The sequence below is a fragment of the Anomaloglossus baeobatrachus genome, chromosome 7, assembly GCF_048569485.1.
Source record: "Anomaloglossus baeobatrachus isolate aAnoBae1 chromosome 7, aAnoBae1.hap1, whole genome shotgun sequence".
Classification (NCBI taxonomy): domain Eukaryota; kingdom Metazoa; phylum Chordata; class Amphibia; order Anura; family Aromobatidae; genus Anomaloglossus; species Anomaloglossus baeobatrachus.
In genome coordinates this window covers 22,360,279-22,379,509 of record NC_134359.1, presented here as the reverse complement: position 1 = coordinate 22,379,509, position 19,231 = coordinate 22,360,279, and the positions used below count along the sequence as shown (strand labels likewise).

General features: G+C 49.3%; 1 protein-coding gene across 1 annotated transcript in view; it reads left to right on the top strand.

Moving 5' to 3' along the window:
• Window positions 1-14,231, top strand: part of ZRANB3 (zinc finger RANBP2-type containing 3) — a 255,035-nt gene extending 240,804 nt beyond the window's left edge. Inside the window, exons 16-19 of the mRNA XM_075319678.1 lie at window positions 176-319; window positions 5,263-5,620; window positions 7,963-8,094; window positions 12,825-14,231. Coding sequence (XP_075175793.1) covers window positions 176-319; window positions 5,263-5,620; window positions 7,963-8,094; window positions 12,825-12,923 — 733 coding nt within the window. The 3' untranslated portion in view covers window positions 12,924-14,231. The remainder of the gene's footprint in view (window positions 1-175; window positions 320-5,262; window positions 5,621-7,962; window positions 8,095-12,824) is intronic.
• Window positions 14,232-19,231: the final 5,000 nt, after the last annotated feature.

Genomic DNA, 19,231 nt, shown 5'->3' with positions numbered 1-19,231 from the left:
GACATTTTGCAAACCAAGAAAAAAAAATAAAAAAATCAATATTTAAATAGAGGAAGATGCGGCAGAGCCGAGCGCGCGCCGTGCTGCAGCCATGATAAAGTGTCGGCGCGGTATCACACACACAACATCAGTCAGTGTAATGGGGTGACACGTGCGTGTTGTTGTTTGATCGCAGGTACCTGACCAAAGAAGATGTCGCTGCCGCCTCATTAAGCAAAGTTCAGAGCAGCGGGGGAAGCGTGAGGCTTGTCAGCAGGGAGCGCACGTCGTCCGTCAAAGAAAAGGTGTCTCCGGGTACAGCTGCGGGACCCCCCACACGGTAAGTGCAGCGCTGGCTGACAGATGCAGCCATCAACCCCAACCTCTGCGCCGCGCTCATCATTCCTCTGACTTTTCTCTTCTTTTGACGACTTCGCCTTTTTAAAGGTTCTTTTTTTTTTTTCTCTTCGCTTTTTTTTGGAAAACAGATCTGAAAATAAATAAACCAGGACGCACTGAACTTGTGCCGTCTGCGCTGATTGCATCCGCCGCGCGCCTGTGTGCCGCAGCGTGCCTGTGTGCCGCAGCCCTAACAGCTTCCAGTGCAAATAAAGCAAAATGAGAAGCCGCACATTTACATTTAAAGGGGATTTCCTTTTTTTATGGTCGGGGGCAATAGACGGACCCCAGACTCGATGAGTGACCCTAGAAAACAGGCGCTGAATGCAGAACAGCACATCACACTCATTAATTGGGCGGACACTTATAGCGGTGCATGATCACATGCTAATGTCAGAGCTCCAAATCCTCCAATGCTGTGAGAAGGCGACCTCTCCGCTCTCCGGATACACCTATTTACTGAACCAGATAGCATCGTCCCGCTGTTGCTCCTCTTGGAAATGTATGAAAAAAATAGTTACAGGGAGTTGGCATTTAACAAAAGTGTCCAATAGGTGCTACTATTGTCCAACTGTGTAAGAACACACCCTATTAAAGGGGCTGTCCAGGGTAAAGATAACTTTACCCACAGGACAGGCTCATGTATCTCTGTATACAGGGAGCTCCCCCTAGTGGTGGCTGCAGACAGGATCTTATCATGTATCTCTGCAGCCACCACTAGGGGGAGCTCCCTGTATACAGAGATACATGATAAGATCTTGTCTGCAGCCACCACTAGGGGGAGCTCCCTGTATACAAACAGTATCTTATCATGTATCTCTGTATACAGGGAGCTCCCCCTAGTGGTGGCTGCAGACAGGATCTTATCATGTATCTCTGTATACAGGGAGCTCCCCCTAGTGGTGGCTGCAGACAGGATCTAATCATGTATCTCTATACAGGGAGCTCCCCCTAGTGGTGGCTGCAGACAGAATCTTATCATGTATCTCTGTATACAGGGAGCTCCCCCTAGTGGTGGCTGCAGACATGCTCTTATCATGTATCTCTGTATACAGGTATCTCCCCCTAGTGGTGGCTAAAGACAGGATCTTATCATGTATCTCTGTTTACAGGGAGCTCCCCCTAGTGGTGACTGCAGACAGGATCTTATCATGTATCTCTGTATACAGGGAGTTCCCCCTAGTGGAGGCTGCAGACAGAATCTTATCATGTATCTCTGTATACAGGGAGCTCCCCCTAGTGGAGGCTGCAGACAGGATCTTATCATGTATCTCTGTATACAGGGAGCTCCCCCTAGTGGTGGCTGCAGACATGCTCTTATCATGTATCTCTGTATACAGGTATCTCCCCCTAGTGGTGGCTAAAGACAGGATCTTATCATGTATCTCTGTTTACAGGGAGCTCCCCCTAGTGGTGACTGCAGACAGGATCTTATCATGTATCTCTGTATACAGGGAGTTCCCCCTAGTGGAGGCTGCAGACAGAATCTTATCATGTATCTCTGTATACAGGGAGTTCCCCCTAGTGGAGGCTGCAGACAGAATCTTATCATGTATCTCTGTATACAGGGAGCTCCCCCTAGTGGAGGCTGCAGACAGGATCTTATCATGTATCTCTGTATACAGGGAGCTCCCCCTAGTGGTGGCTGCAGACAGGATCTTATCATGTATCTCTGTATACAGGGAGCTCCCCCTAGTGGAGGCTGCAGACAGGATCTTATCATGTATCTCTGTATACAGGGAGCTCCCCCTAGTGGTGGCTGCAGGCAGCATCTTATCATGTATCTCTGTATACAGGGAGCTCCCCCTAGTGGAGGCTGCAGACAGGATCTTATCATGTATCTCTGTATACAGGGAGCTCCCCCTAGTGGTGGCTGCAGACAGGATCTTATCATGTATCTCTGTATACAGGGAGCTCCCCCTAGTGGTGGCTGCAGACAGGATCTTATCATGTATCTCTATATACAGGGAGCCTCCCCTAGTGGTGACTGCAGACAGAATCTTATCATGTATCTCTGTATACAGGGAGCTCCCCCTAGTGGTGGCTGCAGACAGAATCTTATCATGTATCTCTGTATACAGGGAGCTCCCCCTAGTGGTGGCTGCAGACAGGATCTTATCATGTATCTCTGTATACAGGGAGCTCCCCCTAGTTGTGGCTGCAGACAGGATCTTATCATGTATCTCTGTATACAGGGAGCTCCCCCTAGTGGTGGCTGCAGACAGGATCTTATCATGTATCTCTGTATACAGGGAGCTCCCCTAGTGGTGGCTGCAGACAGGATCTTATCATGTATCTCTGTATACAGGGAGCTCCCCCTAGTGGTGGCTGCAGACAGGATCTTATCATGTATCTCTGTATACAGGGAGCTCCCTCTAGTGGTGGCTGCAGACAGGATCTTATCATGTATCTCTGTATACAGGGAGCTCCCCCTAGTGGTGGCTGCAGACAGGATCTAATCATGTATCTCTGTATACAGGGAGCTCCCCCTAGTGGTGGCTGCAGACAGGATCTTATCATGTATCTCTGTATACAGGGAGCTCCCCCTAGTGGTGGCTGCAGACAGGATCTTATCATGTATCTCTGTATACAGGGAGCTCCCCCTAGTGGTGGCTGCAGACAGGATCTTATCATGTATCTCTGTACACAGGGAGCTCCCCCTAGTGGAAATATGTTTTATGGCAATGCAAGAAATTTGTAGTTTTTTATAAGGAAATGCTGATCTCCACTATGAAGAATGTAAAAAATCCTAATGTTAGAAGGTGGAAATAATCGGTAGACCCTCTCCTGCTCAGGTTTCGGCCTCTGGATCAAAACACATTCTTATTCACTGATACCTTGTTGATATAATGAAAATCCAAGATTTTAAACACAAAATGCAGTGAAAAGTTGCAGAAAATGTTTTGAGTTGTGATCCTTTATTTGATGTGGATTTTTTTGGCGATTTTTTTTTTTTGCGGTGGGTGCGTTGCGATGCCGGCAGGGGTGGGTGCGGTGCGGTGCGTCTGCGGTGGATGCGATGCGTCTGCGGTGTGTGCGGTGCGATGCTTTTAGCGGTGGGTGCGTTGCGTTGCCGGGAGGGGTGGGTGCGGTGTGTCTGCGGTGGGTGCGGTGCGATGCTGGTAGCGGTGGGTGCGGTGCGATGCTGGTAGCGGTGGGTGCGGTGCGATGCTGGCAGCGGTGGGTGCGGTGCGATGCTGGCAGTGGTGGGTGCGGTGCGATGCTGGCAGCGGTGGGTGCGGTGCGATGCTGGCAGCGGTGGGTGCGGTGCGATGCTGGCAGCAGTGGGTGCGTTGCGTCCTCGGTGGGTGCGGTGCGATGCTGGCAGCGGTGGGTGCGGTGCGATGCTGGCAGCGGTGGGTGCGGTGCGATGCTGGCAGCGGTGGGTGCGGTGCGATGCTGGCAGCGGTGGGTGCGGTGCGATGCTGGCAGCGGTGGGTGCGGTGCGATGCTGGCAGCGGTGGGTGCGGTGCGATGCTGGCAGCGGTGGGTGCGGTGCGATGCTGGCAGCGGTGGGTGCGGTGCGATGCTGGCAGCGGTGGGTGCGTTGCGTCCTCGGTGGGTGCGGTGCGATGCTGGCAGCGGTGGGTGCGGTGCGATGGCGGCAGCAGTGTGCTCGGCTCCTCCACTTGCAGACATTACTGAGGATGAAGTTGTTATGTTCGTGTCTCTGGAGACAGCAGATCTATTCCGTGTTGCTGCGCGGCGGGCTCGGGCTGCGGACGCACAGGTATCGTTTTAATTGCTCAGTCCTCCGTGTAATGAAGTTTGCTTTTCATATTATTAACAATCGGGCGGGCAGACGGACGGGCGACCTGAAATTTCGGCTTAATATCCTTTTCTGGACCAAAGTAATGAAGACGAGAAACGGAGACAAAATCAATGGCTGCCGGAAAAATTACTCCCAGCGGGGCGAGGATGTGATTATGGAGCGTGGCACCCTAATGTGACCCCGCCACGTCCTCACATGCGACTTCTTAAAGGGGGTGTCCCATCAGGAAGGATGATGGACGCTGCAGAGCGGGGACTCCTGCTGCCTCCGGCTGATGGGACTTTAATCCTTTAATGACCGCGAGTTACTGCTTCTATTGCAGCTTTATTCTGCAGCGACACAATAATAACAAAAAAAAGGAAAAAATGAGCAAAAAATAAAACGATTAAATAAGAAATTAAAGGCAAAAAATGCTGCTATATTTTTTTTTTTATTATATTTATATTATTTTAATAAAAAATAATATAAATTTTAAAAAAAATATACCACCTTGCGCTTTTTACATTGTATCAGCGGTAGTCGATACAGGCATCGGCAATGGCCGACATGATATATAAATTTTATATGTCCACTATTTAAATAAATGATACGGTCCGGACCACCAGAAGGAGACCCCCCCCCTAATATTATCACTCTTATTATTGCCGAGGGGTCCCGGCCAGGCGGTGCGGGGGACGGTGCCCTCTGATCTGCAGGATATTGCACTTGTGTAGCGCCTCTACAGAGTATCCCGCCCGGTCGCCCCGGTATATACCCAGGGGCTGCGTAAAATGAAATCTTCGCGTCCGTCCTTCTCCTCTTTCACTGTTTACAAGGTGTGAATAAATAATTCATCCGCATTCTGGTTTTACGAGGGTAAATATAGCTTACGAGCGATGGGATATGTGCGGGGGCGGGGGGCTCGCAGTCAGACAGCGGTTAAAGCCAAATTGATGGCGAGTTTAATGGAGGGCGCTCAATGGGCGATATGCACAATATCGAAAAATGAGCAGCTCCTCTCTGCTCCGACTTCCTGCGCCGCTCTCTGCCTCTTATTAGTTTCTCAGCGTGAAGCGGTAATAAGACAGTGATTATTCCGCCGCCTCGCGCGCTCACCATTATGTTTCCATTAGGAGCGAAGATCTAAAGGACGCCGGGCCCACGGCGGATGCGGAAGGTGGCGGCTACCTGCAGGCGGTGGACAGTGCCGGAGTGCCGCTATGCGTGTATTGTCAGGGACCCTGCCCCCGGTCCACGCCGGGGAACGCGGCCTGGGACAACCGATTCTGCAGCCGCAAATGTCAGGACGCCTTTCTGATCCGCTCCAACCAGAGCTACATGAGGGCGCAGGTATTCGAGACGGAGCACGGCGTGTGCCAGCAATGCTGCCTGAACGCACACGAGCTGTACCTGAGCGTGCGGGACGCCCCCCCGAGCCACAGGAAGGGACTGCTGGAGAGCACGTGGATGGCACAGCTCCCGATAGATCAGGTAACGCTCTCCACAACCAGCCAGGACCAGCAGTGGATCCTCAGGTGCTCCTCAGCAGCTTGCGGATGACCGTAATTGGTCAGAGCCAAGCCCCTTGCTAAGGAGCAACTGACACTATTGTAAATATCAAACCGCAAACAAATCTACAGCAAAAACTACCACCCCCAGAAGGCGGCAGAGATGCTGGGAGTCGTAGGTGAGCAGCCCCAGGCTGAGGAGCACTGCTTAAAGGGACACGAACACAAAAAACATCACCTTTAGCTGTGGAGAGGTGTGTACAGTATTGCAGTTCAGCTCCATCGTCTAGGTCCCGGGGGGCGCTGTGCTCCTGAGGTCTGAGCGTGCGGACCTGCATCCTGGTTGTGACACTCGTCCAAACTTTGCGCTCTCCCATGAGACGCCGCAGAGAAGGCTTTTCCCGTGCAGCTTTGGAGGGGGCAGTGATCCGGCAGCTCCAGAGCCCACGCTCCCGGCCTAAACCGACCACCGCCGACACATCCGGGGCCACTAACAGCTTAGGCAAAAAGCAGGAAACAATGGAATTAAGAATCCCTCCATTCTTCAGAGAAGTTTAAAAAAAGTTGTTTTTTTTTTTTTTTACAAAATCAGACAATCCCTTTTCTGATGAATCGGGCTGAGCTGCAATACCACACTCCACCTGTGCACAAGGGTGGCGCTGTGTATAGACATAAAATAAGAACCACTAATGTTATTCCAAGAATTGTGACATCCTGATGGCCCATTATCACTTTGGGTCCATTGGGGGTTTTTTTATCCTGGGGAGGAGTTTTTAATGGGGTTTGGGGTCACCCTGTTCTGCCCACGCTGCAAGAATGTGACCGATTAGTATATGATTATTAGATGACATTTTATTTCGGCGCTGCTTCCTGATTGCCGCGGCTGCCTCCGTTCATGGCAATGGCTGCCAGATTGCGGTATTATTGCAGTCCATTAGATTGCAGTATTATCGCTGGCCATTAGATTGTGGTATTATTGTTGGCTGTCAGATTGCAGTATTATTGCTGGCCATTAGATTGCGGTATTATTGCTGGCCATTAGATTGCGGTATTATTGCTGGCCATTAGATTGCGGTATTATTGCTGGCCATTAGATTGCGGTATTATTGCTGGTCATTAGATTGCGATATTATCGCTGGCCATTAGATTGCAGTATTATTGCTGGCCATTAGATTGCGGTATTATTGCTGGCCATTAGATTACGATATTATCGCTGGCCATTAGATTGCAGTATTATTGCTGGCCATTAGATTGCGGTATTATTGCTTGCCATTAGATTACGATATTATTGCTGGCCATTAGATTGCGGTATTTTTGCTGGTCATTAGATTGCGATATTATCGCTGGCCATTAGATTACGATATTATCGCTGGCCATTAGATTGCAGTATTATTGCTGGCCATTAGATTGCGGTATTATTGCTGGCCATTAGATTACGATATTATCGCTGGCCATTAGATTGCAGTATTATTGCTGGCCATTAGATTGCGGTATTATTGCTGGCCATTAGATTACGATATTATCGCTGGCCATTAGATTGCAGTATTATTGCTGGCCATTAGATTGCGGTATTATTGCTTGCCATTAGATTACGATATTATTGCTGGCCATTAGATTGCGGTATTTTTGCTGGTTATTAGATTGCGATATTATCGCTGGCCATTAGATTACGATATTATCGCTGGCCATTAGATTGCAGTATTATTGCTGGCCATTAGATTGCGGTATTATTGCTGGCCATTAGATTACGATATTATCGCTGGCCATTAGATTGCAGTATTATTGCTGGCCATTAGATTGCGGTATTATTGCTGGCCATTAGATTACGATATTATCGCTGGCCATTAGATCGCAGTATTATTGCTGGCCATTAGATTGCGGTATTATTGCTTGCCATTAGATTACGATATTATTGCTGGCCATTAGATTGCGGTATTTTTGCTGGTCATTAGATTGCGATATTATCGCTGGCCATTAGATTACGATATTATCGCTGGCCATTAGATTGCAATATTATTGCTGGCCATTAGATTGCGATATTATCGCTGGCCATTAGATTGCAGTATTATTGCTGGCCATTAGATTGCGGTATTATTGCTGGCCATTAGATTACGATATTATCGCTGGCCATTAGATTGCAGTATTATTGCTGGCCATTAGATTGCGGTATTATTGCTGGCCATTAGATTGCGGTATTATTGCTGGCCATTAGATTACGATATTATCGCTGGCCATTAGATTGCAGTATTATTGCTGGCCATTAGATTGCGGTATTATTGCTGTCCATCAGATTTCGCTGTGTAATAACTGGATGTTTCCTTGCAGTTGAATGAGCTGATCCGGAGCCCCACAGAGGGCCAGTTCTGGCAGGTGGACCACATCCGGCCCGTGTATGGCGGGGGAGGACAGTGTGCGCTGGACAACCTGCAGACCCTGTGCACCGTGTGTCACCGAGAGGTAAGGCCCTGCCTGCATTCATCTTAGGGACAGATGTAGCAGAGCCTATAGAAGTCATTACAACATCACAACACATAATCAGTGATTTTACATGGGACTGCAGGTAAAGCTACACTGGATAAAACGTGATATGTGGCCCTCTCGTACCATGCCTGACTCTCGTGTCCTGCGCTGGGGTCACTCATCTATTTTCAAAATTCCCATAGTAGTGAATGGAGACGGCAGCCGGGTCTCCATTTACAGCGGCGCAACAAAGGAACTTGGTGTCGAGATGGTGCAGCGGTAAGAAGAGCGCAGCTCCAGAGAGACGAACGACAAACTCGGCTCTGCTACATCAGTGTCACCAAATAGAATATGTATAACTGGATATTTGGTTTTCTGTTTTAAAGGGACGGTGTGCCCTCACTCTGCGCCTAATGTATAAAACATAGGACCACTCCTCCGACATTTCAGAAATGTCGCTAGTTGCTGACCCCCGTGACCCGCCGTCGGGGGCTAATCCGCAGGATGATGGAAATTAATTAACTACTGAAATTGAATTTGTGATTTATCCGTCAAGAAATCTGCGCTTCCCGGGATCAGTGTTGTCCAGTGACCCCAATAACGCACACACCCGTACACAACCCCCCCCCAGCCGGGGGGATGTAGATGAGATGGGGCCGGCTCCTGTAATAGGAAAGCCTGCGGTAAATGGAAATGGCCGAGTCGTCTCCTGTCAGGCGGCTTCTTGGCTCGGTCTGATGATTTCCAAGAAACTGCGAGTCTGCAAATAGTCAGCAAATAAGGGGCAGCTGATTTCAGGGGATTTGGTGTTTTCATCAGTCACTTTTCAAGATCTCTGCTTGCTGTCAATCAAGGCAAGGCTAGATCTTCATTGTGGATGATCTGTGATGGACTAGTCACGTCCTCCAGGAGAGCGGGGTCTGTAGCGCCACCTAGAGGAATCATCACATGACCAAACCAAATCTTCTAAGGAGAAAGCTCTCCAGTAAAATTCAGCTGTTTTATGGTTCTTACCCCTCATCAGTGCAAAGTAGGAGACTGGTTGGGCGGATGAGGGGCAAAATCCCTGAAACGTCTGCAAATGGATCTCGTGTTTGGCTTTATATCCCAAATCAATATTGATAGGATTGGCACTTCCTATAGGGGGCGCTAGAGTCCCTGTAGAGGATATTTGCATATATAATTTAATTTTCCAGGGTCTCTGCAGAGGGCGAACCGTCCCCCGTGACACCCCATGGACATACCGGGCCTGATACAGAACCGTCCCCCGTGACACCCCATGGACATACCGGGCCTGATACAGAACCGTCCCCCGTGACACCCCATGGACATGGATACATTCTTGCATGTGTGTCCATCTTGTCCCCCCACCCCACATTTTTAAAACTTTTTTTTTTTTTATCTTGCACCTCATTCTTTTTTTAAGTTGTGCCTATTTTTTTTTTTTTGTCTCTGTTCATAATTCTGGTCATGTTTTTATTTTTTGTAATCTAGACGTTGTGTCGCTGTCACGAGCCCGTCCGCGGTGCCCCATGTGTCTCTGTCTTGAGCCCAGCCGCGGTGCCCCGTGTGTTGCTGTCTTGAGCCCGGCCGCGGTGCCCCGTGTGTTGCTGTCTTGAGCCCGGCCGCGGTGCCCTGTGTGTTGCTGTCTTGAGCCCGGCCGCGGTGCCCCGTGTGTTGCTGTCACGAGCCCTGCTGCCGTGCCCCATGTGTCGCTGTCACGAGCCCGACCGCGGTGCCCCATGTGTCGCTGTCACGAGCCCGACCGCGGTGCCCCATGTGTCGCTGTCTTGAGCCCGTCCGCGGTGCCCCGTGTGTTGCTGTCACAAGCCCAGCCGCGGTGCCCCGTGTGTTGCTGTCACAAGCCCGGCCGCGGTGCCCCATGTGTCGCTGTCACGAGCCCTGCTGCCGTGCCCCGTGTGTCGCTGTCACGAGCCCGGCTGCCATGCCCCGTGTGTCGCTGTCATGAGCCTGGCCACGGTGCCTCGTGTGTCGCTGTCACGAGCCCTGCTGCCGTGCCCCGTGTGTCGCTGTCATGAGCCTGGCCGCGGTGCCCCGTGTGCCGCTGTCACGAGCCCGGCTGCCGTGCCCCGTGTGTCGCTGTCATGAGCCTGGCCGCGGTGCCCCGTGTGTCGCTGTCACGAGCCCGGCTGCCATGCCCCGTGTGTCGCTGTCATGAGCCTGGCCGCGGTGCCCCGTGTGTCGCTGTCACGAGCCCGGCTGCCGTGCCCCGTGTGTCGCTGTCATGAGCCTGGCCGCGGTGCCTCGTGTGTCGCTGTCACGAGCCCTGCTGCCGTGCCCCGTGTGTCGCTGTCACGAGCCCGGCCGCGGTGCCCCGTGTGTCGCTGTCACGAGCCCGGCTGCCGTGCCCCATGTGTCGCTGTCACGAGCCCGGCTGCCGTGCCCCATGTGTCGCTGTCACAAGCCCAGCCGCGGTGCCCCATGTGTCGCTGTCACGAGCCCGGCTGCCGTGCTCCGTGTGTCGCTGTCTTGAGCCCGGCCGCGGTGCCCCATGTGTCGCTGTCACGAGCCCTGCTGCCGTGACCCATGTGTCGCTTTTATGAGCCCGGCCGCGGTGCCCCATGTGTCGCTGTCACGAGCCCGGCCGCGGTGCCCCGTGTGTCGCTGTCACGAGCCCGGCCGTGGTGCCCCGTGTGTCGCTGTCTTGAGCCCTGCTGCTGTGCCCCGTGTGTCGCTGTCTTGAGCCCTGCTGCTGTGCCCCGTGTGTCGCTGTCACGCCCCCGGCCGCGGTGCCCCGTGTGTTGCTGTCACAAGCCCAGCCGCGGTGCCCCATGTGTCGCTGTCACGAGCCCTGCTGCTGTGCCCCGTGTGTCGCTGTCACACCCCCAGCCGCGGTGCCCCATGTGTCGCTGTCACGAGCCCTGCTGCTGTGCCCCGTGTGTCGCTGTCACGCCCCCGGCCGCGGTGCCCCGTGTGTTGCTGTCACAAGCCCTGCCGCCGTGCCCCATGTGTCGCTGTCACGCCCCCGGTAGCTCCATGTCCAGCACAAGATTAGGACTGATTGTTACTTTCTGGAAGAAACAATTTAGCTTTCTATTCAGTTACTGAAAACACAGACAAAAAAATTGTACAAGTTTTCATGTGAGGTCGGAGTTCTCCTTTAAAAACAAAATTTCTCAATATTTATAGGTTTTCTTAGCGGGGGTCGCACATAGGCGTGCGGGCTGGTGGGGGTCGCACATAGGCGTGCGGGCTGGTGGGGGTCGCACATAGGCGTGCGGGCTGGTGGGGGTCGCACATAGGCGTGCGGGCTGGTGAGGGTCGCACATAGGCGTGCGGGCTGGTGGGGGTCGCACATAGGCGTGCGGGCTGGTGGGGGTCGCACATAGGCGTGCGGGCTGGTGGGGATCGCTGCAGTGTGCGGCCTTTCGCGCTTCTACCATGCTCAATATACTAGCGGTATAGACCCCTTTTTGGCTATGTATTCCTGATCGCTCCGCGTCCCGGTAATAGGAGTCTTGTTCCGGCGTCGGCGCTGTGATCCGGTGACGATGTGAGCGCGGCGCTCGCTGCAGTTGAGCTCTCAGCAATTAGGAAGAATCAGATCAGGGCACCAACTGCCACCATCACTACAACCACCATCATCATCATCCCCGCGCTTCCTTCAGTTATTTCATGTCCCCTCCACCTATTTATACCCCAGAAGTGGAGCCTTTGCGTCCCTCGCTGGAGGGAAGTCTCTAATTGGGGTGGTTTTCTTAATATTTTCCTGGCCGCGTTTCTGCCGCCTCATTATCTGCCTTTCCTAATTTCTGGATATTCGCAATCACTAATGAGGCAATTTGGGTGAGCGGCAGCCGACCGTCCGCCGAGATAACTGCCTGATGACAACCTCAGAAGCTCCCGAGTAGCTGCTGATGAGGCACTCGATGGCCGCCGCTGCCGGCTCATCCTCCTTTACAGTACAAGTCATTACAGGATCCCGAGGACCCTCGCCGTCAGTGCGCGCTTATGGCAATGTATGGATTCTCCGCTGCCGATGGCTCAGGGGGCCCGGATTCACCTTCAGCCTCACAGGCGATGGCCAGAGGTGCAGCTGCTTCAATGAAACACGCCTGTCTTTATTGCATTCTTTGTATAGCACTGACCTAGGCTGTAGCGCAGCACACAGGTCCGTATAAGACGCAGCGAGGAGCGCAGGTCCTGGCCTTCACACATTATGACCGCACACTCCATAGTATGTGCACATATAAAGACCTGAGGGGGATGTGAGATATTGGGGGCAGGTTTGGTTCTGACGCGTTTCACTTCACCTGAGCGTCTTCAGATTATTCCATTAGAATCTTTGCGCATCTCAAGACTTTGATTTGCTTTTGATTAGGAGACGAGAAGAAGCTTCAAACACCTAAAGAAAAACTGTAAACGGTGCACGTGAGCTGGCGGGCGCGGAGACGAGGCATCCCGGGGTGTGAGGGGGTCCGGGAGCGGGGGAAGGAGCTCAGCAGGGGGGGAATAGAGAGAGAATGGGAAGGAGAGAGGTGCAGAGGCCGGGGCATCAATACACCATGACCTAGAACCTCTGCAGGATGGAATTTATAGACGCCGATAGCGAAAAGCTGAAAAATATAAGTATCGCAGCCAGTGAAGGTGCTGAGGTGCAATACCAGACACCACCATAGGCCAGTGTGGCGCTGTTTCTGGGAAAATTGTGTAGTTTTCTTCTGTTATTAGTTGAAATAATAATCAAATCTTTTGTGTCTTGTCAGAGAACAGCTCATCAAGCCAAAGAGCGGAGCCGATCCAAGAAACTTTCCATGGCCTCCAAGTACGGATCTGATATCACCAAATTCTTTACCAAAGTCTAACGCGACCCCTTGTTGTGATTTATCAATTTTACTTGTTTTCTCACCCTGTAAATAATGGTTATAATAAAAGACATTTGCTTTATTACATTAATCTTCACACAAAATAACCCCCAGAAGGTCCAAGAACAAGAACCTTCTGGAACAGGAAGCGGCTCTGTGTCCAGACCGTTCCTAGCTGCTCTCCCTTCCCCTCTCTCAGCAGCAATACCAGCATGATGCCTTAATTAATGGTAATGAAGTTGGGAGTTGGTTGACAGAGCAGGTTCCCACCTCCCCAGCGGTGGTGTAGTGTCTGCACCAATGGGGTCCTGGATCCATAAAGGGCAATGTGATCAGTCATGTGGCCGAGTCCAGGCTGCACTCTGTCCCGTGTTTCCATCAATATAAGTCATGGGGCGGCACGGTGGCTCAGTGGTTAGCACTGCAGTCTTGCAGCAATGGGGTCCATGGTGACTCAGTGGTTAGCACTGCAGTCTTGCAGCACTGGGGTCCACGGTGGCTCAGTGGTTAGTACTGCAGTCTTGCAGCACTGGGGTCCATGGTGGCTCAGTGGTTAGCACTGCAGTCTTGCAGAACTGGGGTCCATGGTGGCTCAGTGGTTAGCACTGCAGTCTTGCAGCACTGGGGTCAAAGACCACCAAGGACAACATCTGTAAAGAGTTTGTGTGTTCTCCCTGTGGTTGCGGGTGTTTCCTTCCACACTCCAAAGCCTGATAGGGTCTTTAGATTGTGAGCCCCAATGGGGACAGTGTTGCTGATTTATGTAAAACACTATGGAATTAATAGTTCTATATAAATGAATCATTATTATTATATCAGATTGAAGCTGAGAAAAGAGGTACTGTGCCTTTTAAAAAACCATATTAAAAACCTGCAATATACGATCCCCATTACCTATAACACGCGATCCCTGTTACAACGGAAGAGAAAATCGGCAGCAATAAAAATGTTGAGTTAATAAAATGCTCTAAATAATTAATGAACAAAAAACACTAACGAGGAGATAATAATAGAAATGCCCCGACGAGAAGATTCCTCCTCACCAGGACGCACTCGCCACCAGAGAATTATTGTTACTGTACGCCTAATATCTGAAGAAGTGACGCCCGGCTCACGGGGAGGGCGAGAATAGTGCGATTATCACAGCCAAAAACAGGAGGAACATTCATAGCGAAGCACCGGACTCGTGAGATAGGGGACAAACAGCATATATCATGTACTGCTATAATATATATAAATAAATATATATATTAATAATTATCTGTATAACAAAATAGAATGTATTAACAAAAATGTATTCTGCACACAAAAACCACAAAACAAATAGATAGAAATGTAATTAGTAAATTGTTGCGTATATTAACCAATCAGAGCTCAGATTAATTAACTAGCAAAATAGAAGCTGAGCTGTGATTGGTTGCTATTGTCAGCCTGATAAATCTCCAGGCAACAGAAAGCCCTCCCCCTGACAGTATATATTAGCTCACACATACACATATAGACAGGTCATGTGACTGACGGCTGCCGTATTTCCTGTGTGGTACATTTGTTGTTCTTGTAGTTTGGCTGCTTATTAATCAGATTTTTATTTGTGAAGGATAATCCCAGACTTGTGTGTGTTTAGGGCGATTATGTGGTGAGGTTGGTGTATGTGTGGTGAGATGTGTGGTGAGGTTGGTGTATGTGTGGTGAGATGTGTGGTGAGGTTGGTGAATGTGTGGTGAGATGTGTGCTGAGGGTGGTATATGTGTTCCAGCACGTGGTAGTGTGTGGCGCATTGTGTGTGTGTTCATATCCCCGAGTGTGGTATCGCATGTCGGGGCCCCACCTTAGCAACTGTACGGTATATACTCTTTGGCGCCATCACTCTCATTCTTTAAGTCCCCCTTGCTCACATCTGGCAGCTGTCAATTTGCCCCCAACACTTTTCGTTTCACTTTTTGCCCATTATGTAGATAGGGGCAAAATTGATTGGTAAATTGGAACGCGCGGGGTTAAAATTTTGCCTCACAACATACCACCCAGCGCTGCCCGGGATAGTAACTGTCTCTCCCTCTGTATATATCTCTGTCTCTCTCTCTATCTCTTTGTCTGTCTCTGACTGTCTTGGTCTATTTCCCTGTCTGTCTATCTATCTGTCTCTTTCCCTGTGTCTGTCTCTTTACCTGTCTGTCTGTCTCTTAACCCGTCTCTCTCTTTCCCTGTCAGTCTGTCTTTGTTTCTTACCCTGTCTGTGTCTGCCTCTTTCCCTGTCTGTGTCTGCCTCTTTCCCTGGCTGCATTGTGACACGCCAACATTCCATATAAGGGCGTGGCTGCGCATTCTTCTGAAGTTCTGGCTGCACTGTGGCTCTCAGCTCCATTTGCTTTAATGGAGGCAGGTTTTTTGGTGAATAACTGTAAAGCGCGAAGTTAAAATTTCCCCTCAAAACATAGCCTATGATGCTCTCGGGGTCCAGAAGTGTGTGTGTGCAAAATTTTGTGGCTGTAGCTACGACGGTGCAGATCCTAATCCCGGACACACATTTATATATTAGATATATGTATGTGTGTGTGTGTATGTGTATATATATTTTATTACACATACTCAGCTGCACGGCCGCTATGTACGCCACTTTGGCCCATGTATGGACACTGCTGTTTAGAAATTTTTATTGCCCTTGAGTTTATCCTTTTACTCACAATTGTCCTCATCTCTGACCAATGGCAAAAAAAACATCTCCACCGAGGGCCGCTTTCATTTCTCTTCTCGTCCAAATACGTCAAAAGCCAAAGAAACTCGTCCTCTGATATCAATACTTTGAACATTTAGGAAATGTTCCAAGTAGCTAAACTTTGACTTTGTGCACAAGATTTTGACCCCACCTGAAATACTAGGCACCCCAATTCTAGTTCTAGTACAGTTCTTGGCGCCCCAATTCAATAAAGACATCGATATATTGGAGCAAGTCCAGAGAAGAGCAACCCAAGATGGTAGAAGGTCTGCAGACCATGTCCTATGAAGACTGGCTACAAGAACTAAAGAGAAAGCTGAGAGGAGACTTAATGGCGATCTACAAATATCTGAAAGATCATTGCAGTGCAGAGGGAACCATCCTATTCTCATTAGCAGAAGGAAGAAGAAGCAATGGGAGGAAACTAAAAGGAAGGAGATTCAGATTAGACATTAGGAAAAACTTTGACAGTGAGAGCAGTCAGAGAGTGGAACAGGTGACCACAGGAGGCAGTGAGGGCAGTCAGGGAGTGGAACAGGTGGCCACAGGAGGCAGTGAGGGCAGTCAGGGAGTGGAACAGGCGACCACAGGAGGCAGTGAGGGCAGTCAGGGAGTGGAACAGGTGGCCACAGGAGGCAGTGAGGGCAGTCAGGGAGTGGAACAGGCGACCACAGGAGGCAGTGAGGGCAGTCAGGGAGTGGAACAGGCGGCCACAGGAGGCAGTGAGGGCAGTCAGGGAGTGGAACAGGCGCCCACAGGAGGCAGTGAGGGCAGTCAGGGAGTGGAACAGGTGGCCACAGGAGGCAGTGAGGGCAGTCAGGGAGTGGAACAGGCGGCCACGGGAGGAAGTCAGAGAGTGGAACAGGCGACCATTGGCGGTAGTGAGCTCTCGACCAATGGAAATCTTTAAGTGCAAGCTGGAGACACATATAGCTGGGATGATTTAGGAAAAACTGCACTCGCTGGGGTTGAGCCCGATGGCCCTTGTGGTCCCTTCAACCTCTACCATTCTATGATTGTTTTGTGCACATACTTCAAAAAAACTATCCGCAGCGTACATTTGCCCCGTGTCCTCCCTGCCATCATGCAAGGTATAGTGTGGGGACGACGCAGGGCTGTGGAGTCGGTAAGCCAAACCTTCGACTCCGACTCCGACTCCTCAAATTCTCTTGCACCGACTCCGGCTCCGGCTCCGGCTCCGACTCCGACTCCTACATATATTGCTTAGTTAGGTGAAAAATTTATTGTAGTACATGAATATGTGTATGTGAACATCAGACATTTAATAATTTTTATGATACGATAATCAAGATATTTGGATAGAACATAAAATATATTTATTGGAATACAACTTTAGAACACAAAAAACTGTAATAAATTGTAAATATGTAATACACTATGTAATATACAGTAGATTACATATATATCTTGTGTGTGTATATACACTGTGTGTATATATATATATATATATTACATATTTACAATTTATTAGTTTTTTGTGTTCTAAAGTTGTATTCCAATAAATATTTTATGTTCTATCCAAATATCTTGATTATTGTATCATAAAAACAATTAAATGTCTGATGTTCACATTGTACTACAATAAATTTTTCACTTAAATATAAGCATTATACTAAATGTTATTATTTAGTAAAATATTCAGCACATTCTGCATTGCACTCCTGTCCCCAATTTATTATATATTTTAGGAGTCGGAGTCGGTGCATTTTATACCGACTCCGACTCCGACTCCACCAAAATGAGCTCCGACTCAGACTCCGACTCCACGACTCCGACTCCGACTCCACAGCCCTGGGGACGAGTACTGTTTCTTAAATGGAAAAAGGGAAATGTGCAGCTAAAAGGCTCCATTGATATCCATTCTTCTGCTACGTACCTTTTTAAAGGGGTTCTCCACTATAATGATAAAATTGGCTGGAAGAAGTAAAAACCAAGACGGGCCACATAATCTGCTGAAGGTCCCTGTGCCGCCGCCGCTCCAATCTCCTGGCCACATAGGTCTCACCTCGAGCGGTGGGAGGGAGAAGAAATAAGTCGTCTTTTTATCCTTTTCATTGTGAAATGAAAAAAAAAATATAGTGGAGAAACCCTTTAATATTTCACACCTATAATGATGACTGTCCGTGCCGAGCTGTGTTATTCGGATGCATCATGAGCCGACCGACCATTACTGGCGCCATCAAAAGTTGGGATTTTGCGCTGTATTACATAACTCGATTTAGCGTCTTCTGGGTTTTTTGTGTTTTGTTTAATAAATTGTCTTGACTTTCAAGAGTAAAATGCAGATGTGAGCGCAGATCACAAATCCGGGCCTGTAAAGAAGGTGCCCCCAGAGATGGCGCTCGTAGGATAATGAAGTGAATGGCGCTTGTGCAGAGCGGCCAATTAAATGTGCCTCTGTATAGACTGTGCGCAGCGCTTCACACCCCGGCTGCAGGCGGCTATTTCTGTCTTTCCCTCTTGTTCTTCGGCTTTCTGATTCCTTGCTCAGGGTGTTAAGGTTTCTGAACCGGAACCTGGCGCCGTTCGTTTCATCACTTCTCTTGATACATTTTCCACTTTTTTTTTTTTTATGTTAACGACACCTTCATCTGCCGTTATAAGTTCATTAACGCCCCGCTGACAGCGTCACCACTGATATTCTTACATCTACCAGAATAAAAAAAAAAATTAAAGCTTAAGCAGATGGCAGCGCTGGCGGTCCCTGTGGAAGAAGGGGTTAAAAGTGTAAATTATTTCAGCTATGTGACGCCCAGTGCCAATTCTAGCCTTAAAATAGATATTTCCACTTGTTTCCATGGCAGCATACGCCGTACAGTTAAATCTATCAATAGCCATAAGCGGAGCTGGGAAGATTTCACCGGTCGGGGGAGGGGCGGGTGGGAGACGGCATCAGTGCTTTTAATTGAGTGATTTAAAGGCTATAGTCCTGCAGCCGAAAATTCTGCAGGATCAATGTGGCTGCTGCTCCGTCCGGCCAAAACCGTGCGGCGTTCACCTCTATTAGTGTATGATCCAATATATACGGGATTGTTACATGGGCATAAGATGGAATCCGGCACGTGGCGGCAACAATGGGGAGGGGCAAAAATTATACAACCTGGACGACCGCCAATAAAGGGGCTCTATCATGACGCCCACAGAACAGAGGCTTCGTGTCTCGGGGCGGACGCTTTCCTTAAAATCATTCCACCAATAGGCAGGGATTTTTCTTACACCGTTTGTACTAAAGTTTACCTTAAAAATTTTTCAACTCCTTGAGAAATCCAATATTTGTGCCATTTCCACATTAAATGAGTTGGTTGGTGACTTAGCAAAGAGGAGAAAATGCAAAAAAAATATAAAAATTAAATTTTGCAAAACTTTCCCCATTTTATTTTTCGTTTTTGGAAACACTGGCCCCCAATGTACTTGTATTTTATTTTAAGTGACTTTTGTTTTTTCCTACAAAAATTCTTGAATTTAATGCAAAATCAAAGACGTTCTTTTTATTTGCCCTTTATCATATTTTGTCCCATGATTCTTTAAAATGTTTCACATTATTCAACTGAACAATAAAAAAATATATATATAT